The sequence below is a fragment of the Rhamphochromis sp. 'chilingali' genome, assembly GCF_963969265.1.
Source record: "Rhamphochromis sp. 'chilingali' genome assembly, chromosome: 3".
In the NCBI taxonomy this organism is placed as follows: domain Eukaryota; kingdom Metazoa; phylum Chordata; class Actinopteri; order Cichliformes; family Cichlidae; genus Rhamphochromis; species Rhamphochromis sp. 'chilingali'.
Window position 1 is genome coordinate 1,936,693 of NC_137931.1, and position 7,816 is coordinate 1,944,508.

General features: G+C 48.0%; 1 protein-coding gene across 1 annotated transcript; it reads left to right on the plus strand.

Annotated features, from left to right (window-relative positions):
• The first annotated feature begins 325 nt into the window (after positions 1-325).
• Positions 326-7,240, plus strand: atp1b1b (ATPase Na+/K+ transporting subunit beta 1b). Its single transcript, XM_080877907.1, has 6 exons — positions 326-526; positions 2,380-2,508; positions 3,866-4,021; positions 5,309-5,493; positions 5,633-5,716; positions 5,806-7,240. The coding sequence occupies exons 1-6, from the start codon at positions 433-435 to the stop codon at positions 6,064-6,066; spliced, it is 909 nt and encodes a 302-aa protein (XP_080734033.1). The 5' UTR covers positions 326-432; the 3' UTR covers positions 6,067-7,240.
• The last annotated feature ends 576 nt before the right edge of the window (positions 7,241-7,816 follow it).

The following is a 7,816-nucleotide window of genomic DNA, read 5'->3' on the forward strand; positions in this document are numbered from 1 at the left end:
AAATCCTCAGAACATCGCTGAAGTGTTGAGTGTGTGTGTGTGTGTGTGTGTGTGTGTGTGTGTGTGTGTGTGTGTGTGTGTGTGTGTGTGTGTGTGTGTGAGTGAGTGAGGGAGGGGCTAAGCAGGCTATGGTTTTTGTAGAGTATGTACAGAACTATATGTCCACTTTTTTTTAACTTTGAGCCCACTTGCGCCGCTTTCTGTCGGTCTGTCTCACGTCAGAGTTACGCACGCTCGGTGTGCGGCCTTTAATTGGTCAGCGCTGCTCCTCCCTCCTAGGTGAACTGCTGGAGTTTCGGGCGGAGTCAGGGGCGAACGCTTATATTGGGGAGCCTGAGGGAGGACTGCGCTGGGTGCCTCTCGGACAGGCTGGGAATTGGTTACAGCACGCGGAGTGTTCTTCCCCGGGACGACTAAAGGAACTATAGCAACATGCCCTCCGATAAGAAGGACGATGGCGGATGGAAGAAGTTCCTGTGGAATTCGGAGACAGGGGAGCTGCTCGGCCGTACCGGGGGCAGCTGGTGTGAGTATTGGGCAGACTGGGCAAACGCGCGTTCACGGCCGTCTGTGTTTCCAAGCACCTGTTTGAGCCGACTTTCTCTGGGTGTCTGTAACTAACACACGACACACAACTCCCGAGCTGCCGCTGAGCTCGTTCAGTGAAGCAGGCTCGTGATGTTTGTGCTCGTGCTGTCCGTGCAGGGAGCGCGTGCGCGCTGCAGTGCGAAGAGCCGGTGCTGCGCGCGCTGATTGGAGCTTAGAGTCGTCCGCGCTGGCTGATTGTTGTCGGGTAAAACGGTCAAGGTGTCTTTCGGCAGGTGCGAAGCGGGCAGGCAAAGGGTTAAAACTGCATCAGAGTCCAAGGTGAGCCAAGGTGAAGGAGCCAGGCTCAGGTGTCGCTGTAGTCCGAGGAACAATGCGGTCATTAAGTTGCTCGACCTTTCTTCTCCCGTTTCTCGGCAGTGCGCATGTCCTTGCCCCTCGTGTGAATGTCACCGCTTCATCTCTGTGGACTCCCGGTTCAGTCCGGCGTGTGCTCGGTTTGGACCCGAGCTGAGCGGGGACTACGGTTCGCCCTTCTCAGGTCATCGCAAAGTGCAGATGCGTTTCAGTGTGTCATGCGCAGTGCTGCGATAGCGGTACACGTGAGCGTGCACGCTCACGTGCACGCTTTAATTAAGGAGTTTAAATCGCTAGAATCAGTTTTCCTGTGTGTGTGTGTGTGTGTGTGTGTGTGTGTGTGTGTGTCCTACAGATGTCCTGGCACTGTGAGGGCCGTAGTGCCCGGGGGATGCTGGAGTTTAAGATGCCCTTGCCGGTAACGACTTCCGGTAAAATGTCACATAACTGGTTCAGGTGACCTTGTGACACCGTGAGGACAGGCGCGTGCACCTACACCCTGCAAGCAGCGAGGTGAATCGTGGCTGTGGGGTTTGGATGACTTTGAGCTGCTGGGAATAAACTTCACAGTAGCATAACCGGATTCATTCGGGGTTTGAGTTGCAGTGTGCTGATGAGAAGGCTGAAGTCCTGTGAGGACCGACTTTACAGGATCGTGTTTCTGTGTTACTGATACAGGGATGTAGTTGGGAGTCTTTTGTGAGCCTTATTCCGAGTTCACTCAAACTCCTTAAAAGTGTGTTTTCCACTGTTTCTATAGAAGTGTTGGCATGTCAGGTTTAAAGCACTCATGGCTGGGAAGTGTTTCCCCCTCAGAGTGACGCATGGCTCTGCAGTCATTTTGTCTGCTCTGTGCACACACAGCAGCTCCAGCCACTCATTAATCTAAATGAATCTGGAGACTCTATTATCAGCCGGCTTACTGCAGCTCTGTCAGGTCAAAGGTGCGCTTGAAGCTGAGGTTCTGCTGTCACTCGGCTTAACTGAGTTTTTTATAACGGCTAATTTTCGTGAAGTCTTGTGAAAGTCTCCTTAGGAGACGGAGACAAAGTGTCTAACGCAGTAGCTCTGCTGTTACCACGTGACAGTGAGGCATTCGCGCGCTGTCTTACTGTGACCTTCCTCACAGCACTCGTCTGTCCTGCAGGTTTGAGGCTGTTCTTGTTGTGTTGCTTATTCATTATGTGCAGCGTCTCATTCGTTCTACCAACCGTGGAAACCAGTCGCCTGTGCTGACTCAGCTTCTGACCTTTTCCTTTTTGGCGACCTTGTTTCTGTTTCCTCATTAGCGCTGTAGTTTCATTCTGAGTCACAGCTGTACGGTCCATATGATTAGTCTGAAGATCATGTAACATATCATCTGCACCACCTCTAAAATATTGATTCCAGTCAGCAGTAACTAACACCATTTCCTCCATGTTCTCAGCAGTTTTAACTTTCTCTGTGCTGACACACTCTTTCCTTTTCCCCCCACAGTCAAAATTACGCTGTTCTATGTTATATTCTACGGCTGCCTGGCTGGGATCTTCATTGGCACCATCCAAGCAATGCTGCTCACTCTGAGTGAATACAAGCCCACCTGGCAGGACAGAGTTGCACCCCCTGGTAAGAGATGGAAGTCTGCTGATCTTCTTCACAGGATGGCCAGTTAATCTTTATTAGGGGTCACATGATAAACTGGGACTGTTGTGGAGGCAGCAGCAATGAGCTGAACTCGCTGTCTTTATAAAGTGCTGCTGGTAAGAGGAGATGTTACAGTTTGCACAGTAAGAACGCCAACATTTTATCACGATTTAGTCAACATTCCCAAAAACCCTTTGACAAAATTCCCACTTATTATTCCAACATTTCAGGGTTTAACTTTGAATAGAGAGATTGTTATGTTGCTTGTAGTTTAATGACGTCATCTGAAGTTTTTCAGTTGTTTTCTTGATCAGCGAGCGATATCTAGGGCGTCTGAGGTGCAGACGTGAAGCACATTCACATACAGTAACCACAAAGCTGGGCATCACTTGTTTGACTGCTTGTGGCACACATAAAAAGACTTTTCCAAACCTGAAAGTAGCCTTTAAAGCACCTGTGCTCAGTCTGGCCTGCCTGACGTTGTTGTGGAGAAGAACTCGCCGTATAATGGCCCCGCTGCCTCTGCTGTGTACACACCACGGCTCTGTTTCCATGACAGAGGGCCGGCTGTGTGTGAGACTGACAGACTGAAGGCTGGGGGCAGTTGGCGTCTTTGCATCCTCATCTGTCTTCAGCTAAAGTCGTGTAGCGATCGTTAATGTTACACACGAAGCACACACTGCAGTGCGGCCCTGTTTATCTTTAAAGTCACTTATCAGCTTTCATATCCAGTCATCATCGCTTTCATCCGAGTCCCAGTTCAGACTGTATTCGGCCCATCTTAGCACAATGACTGAAAGCCGAGGGAAAAGTGTATCTGTCCCTCGGATGCTGCCGTGAGATCGATGTTGCACTGATTCTGCACGTTGGCAGCAGTGTGTGTTTTCACTGTAACTCTGAATGTCTGGTAGCTTTAAAGGTGGTGCTACTGCCAGGATGCCTGTGAGCTTCTGTGACAGGACTGTCTGTATAACAAGAGTTTATTGTGTTGGTAGATCTGGTGTTGATGAGCAGCACTGAAAGTGCCAAACTGCAGTTCCTTCAATGGCCACCTGAGGCTGTAAAAGCAAGTCAGTGCTATAAACATGTACAGTCTGTGCACACAGTCTCATACAGCAGTGGAGGCACCAGGCAGGGCAGCTTTGGCTTCAGTGCCATTAGTCCGGTTAGACAGCTCCACCTGTTGAGCCACTCGTCTCCGCACTCACCTGATCTATCTAAGTATTATGCAAATATGGCGTCTGCCTCCAAAATGATTGGATTTGAAAACCGCACTGGGTGACATCACAATAGTTGTTAATGTTGGCGATAACAAAGGGCTGTGATTGTGCACCTGCAGGCCTCACACACACCCCACGGTCAGATAAAGCTGAGATAGCCTTCAACCCCCGAGCCGTGGAGACCTTCCTGCCTCACACGAAGGCTCTGAGGGAGTTCCTGGACAAGTACGATGAGAGTAAACAGAAAGACCAGATGAAGTTTGAAGACTGTGGAGGTAAGCATCACTTGAACTAGTTTCTACTGGAAAATAACAGAAATGTGATTGCAAACAGGAAGTGCTGTTGTCCGACACATCTGTGCATTACCGCTCCGCTCGGCTGAGCTTGTACGTGATGGTTTGGGATAGAGCTGGGCGATATATCGAGTTTTTAAAAAATATCGATATATTTTTATACGAGATATAAGATGTGACAATATCCTTTATATCGATATAGTCTATGTTACGTTATAATTATACTTGTGGAGCCGCAAGTTTGCCTCTCTTTCGTCCACTTTCGTCTTTACGTTACTCGGCCTCGCCTCTCCTTCACTGAACACAACTCCCCCTCCTCCCCCATCGCTTCACCTGCAGGAAGCGACAAGATGGACACGGCAAAGCTCCGTTAACGAGTTACTGCGCATCGCCCCGTGCGTGGGGCTGGACTGCGTCAACGTGTTAGCTAGCTAACCACGCTAACGAGCTAACCGCGCTAACGCCATGCAGCCCAGAGGTGCTGCACGGACTAAAATCCTTTCATTTTCTCAAAAGTTGACAGCGCGCCTTATGTATGAATTCTGGTTGTGCTTGATGGCCGCGAACCGATTTTATGTGGAACACGGCGCTCAGCAATCTGTCAAAAAATGTTTTAGTACGACTTTGGTAAACTACGGAGCTGCAGCGCTTGATAGATTGTCGGAGCATTACGGCTGAGCCTCGCGGAGTGATACGTACTGTGCTTCAACGTAATATTACCCTACTGTGTATAAGGACCATAAATGGCACCTGTAAGAGACGTGGTTGCGAAGCGGATTACAAACTCCAGGCTGTCAGTCACGCAGTACAAGTTGGGAACAGAGCAGCTGTGAAATCTGTCTTTGTTATTACGCTCAGCGTCTTTTAGTTTACATTTTGACTGCACAATTGTGAGCTCTTTGTTATGCACAAAAACAACATTGTTTTCTTTTATTTATGGAGCATCATTATTTAATGAATGCTCATAATTTATTTTTGAGTAATTTTTCATGTACATCTGTGCTGTATGTTAATAAAAGTGCCTGTGTGACATCTGGGACACAGCTTTGACTAAGAACTCTCTTTTTGTTCTTACTTTATGGCTTAAAAAAATATATATATCGAGATATATATCTTATATCGCCATCCAGCTAAAAAATATCGAGATATGAATTTTGGGTCATATCGCCCAGCCCTAGTTTGGGATCCTTTCCATCACTATGATAGATGCCATGTTGGACCTGGAAGAACCCAACTTTAGGAAACATAACCCTTTACTTGTTCCTCTAGATCAACCTGCAGACTACAAGAACAGGGGTGACTTGGACAGTGATGTGGGTGTCCGAAAGGCCTGTCGCTTCTCCAGGGCCTTGCTGGGACCCTGCTCTGGCTTGGAAGACACGGAGTTTGGTTTCAAGGAGGGCAAACCCTGTCTGATTGTGAAGCTGAACAGAATTGTCAACTACCGCCCGCGGGTAACTTTAGCCTTCTTTTGTTTACTTGGAGACCAAAGCAGTGCAATGCTTGGTAGAAAATGAAAATGTCACCTTAGTTGTTAAAGCCCAGCAGCGGTCGGCGCTCATACGGTTTGGCTAACTCGTCTTCTTTCTTTAGCCTCCTACCTCTAATGAGAGTATTCCTGAGGAGGCTCAACCCAAGGTGCAGCCCAACGTGATCCCCATTTACTGCACCAGCAAGGTACGCACAGCCCGCACGCAGCATGTAGCATGGCCTCGCTCCCGCTGTCCTCTGACAACGAATTCATGTATGCACGTTCTCTCTTCCAGAAAGAGGAGGACGCTGATAAGATCGGAGAGATTAAGTACTACGGCATCGGTGAAGGGTTCCCCCTGCAGTATTACCCCTATTACGGCAAGAAGCTGCACCCGCAGTACCTGCAGCCGCTGGTGGCGCTGCAGTTCACCAACCTGACCCGGAACACTGACCTCCGCATCGAGTGCAAAGTGTTCGGAGATAACATCGACTACAGCGAGAAGGACCGCTACCAGGGACGCTTTGAGATCAAGATCCAGGTTGAAGAATCATGACCGCCATCAGGCCCATAGCACTCCCCCGCCCCACCCCCCTGTAGTATCAGTCAGTTGTATGAGATGAGAGGGGCAAGGCTGTAGCTATTAGCTCGTGTTGGCTGAGTGAAGGGGAAACGCTGTTAGGGACTGTTGTGTAATCTGCTTTCATCACTTGCTTCTGTATTTCTGTCTTAGCCTTAGAATCAAATTTAGGGGAACGTAGCAATAGGGCCAATGATAATATTTAGTGTGCTGTAAATGATACCTCTAAACAAGCCATGGGACACTTCCACGGAGTCTGTGTGCGCGGCATAGCGAGCTGTCTGTCCCCTCTGTATCGCTGCCTGTGTGGTTTTAGCAGCTAGTTCTTTGGAGTGTACAGATCGGGTCCTTCAACCTCATCTTACTGTATGAGCAAGCTTCAGCAGTGCCAGCCATGAGCCTCAGACATGTCCTTAATAATAACATTAATAATAAAATGGTTCCTCGCTGTGATCTATGTAAGGAAAACGCTGCACTCCAGGAAACCTCTCCTCTTTATTTCTTTTACAGCTGATCGTGGGAGACCTCCTTAAATCGTTCAATTGTGTGATTGGGTTTTATTTGTTTCATGCCTTTAACTTTTGATTCTGCCTTGAATGTAGACTCGTGTCCAGTGTGTTAGACCCTGGCCTGTTATAAGGGCGACGGTGCTAACTAAAGGGTTTGTTTTTGTTTTGTTGGCAACTCTCTGAATGTTTGCAACCATGAAACATGTTGGAAGACTTTTATATTTATGCAGTTGTACATTTTATTTCTTTGCAAAATATTGTAATGTATAATGCAATACCAAAGTGATGAGTGTAAGAGAGTCTTTATCAGAAGCAATGCAGTACGCCTTTGTAGGCTGTCAGCGTCTTGCCTTGCGACCTTTAACGGTTAACTCTGAGTTTATGTTCTGGCCGTGAATGTAGGCGAGTGTGTAACGAAGAGCTGACAGGCGGCTAACTTCCACAGGCCTGATGTCCATGCATTTGTCCAAAAACACGGAGTTCACGCAGAGCTCTGTGGCTTAGATGAATGACGATGTTGGCTTTAATATTCTGTAGGATCTCATGTTGATGTAAAACATTCGACCATAAATTTACCTCCAGTCAACTTTTCATCTGTTCATTTAATCAGATAGAAACCAATAAAGTCCGACTGGACCTTCCTCTGGTGTCGTGCTCTTTTTGTCTGTTCTCGTGTCGGCGTCACATTTGCATCATGTGTTTGCCCGCCATCCCCAACGAGGGGCTCCGTCCTTCCTGCCTGGAGTCCACATCCTGCAGCTCAGTATAAAACCCTTTATACTTCGTGTCATGCTCGTAATGCAGTAGAGCGTTTACATACTACAGGGGACAGACTGATAGTTAATGATTAAACCGAGTGAAGGAGAAACACCCAGTGCATCATGGGATGCAGAGCTATTGCAGCTAGCTAAGAGAGGATCCAGGGTCGCCTGGTCCAGCTCGAGCTATAGGCTCTATAAAACAGGAAACTCTGTTATTCACTTCAACTCTGCGTCTAAGTAGACATTCGGCACTGGTGAACTGGGAGCCATCCTGTTTTCAGAGTGCATGTGTGCAGGACCTTTCATGTGCAGTCACATAACAAAAAGACTACAAAGGAAGCTTTAAGCGTGCTTGTGTACATCCAGGCTGAACTTCATGTTTAACTCCTTTTCGAGCTCTTTCAGAGCTTCCAGATGCTCACACAGCTTCATCTCACGCTTCATGGAAACAGGTCT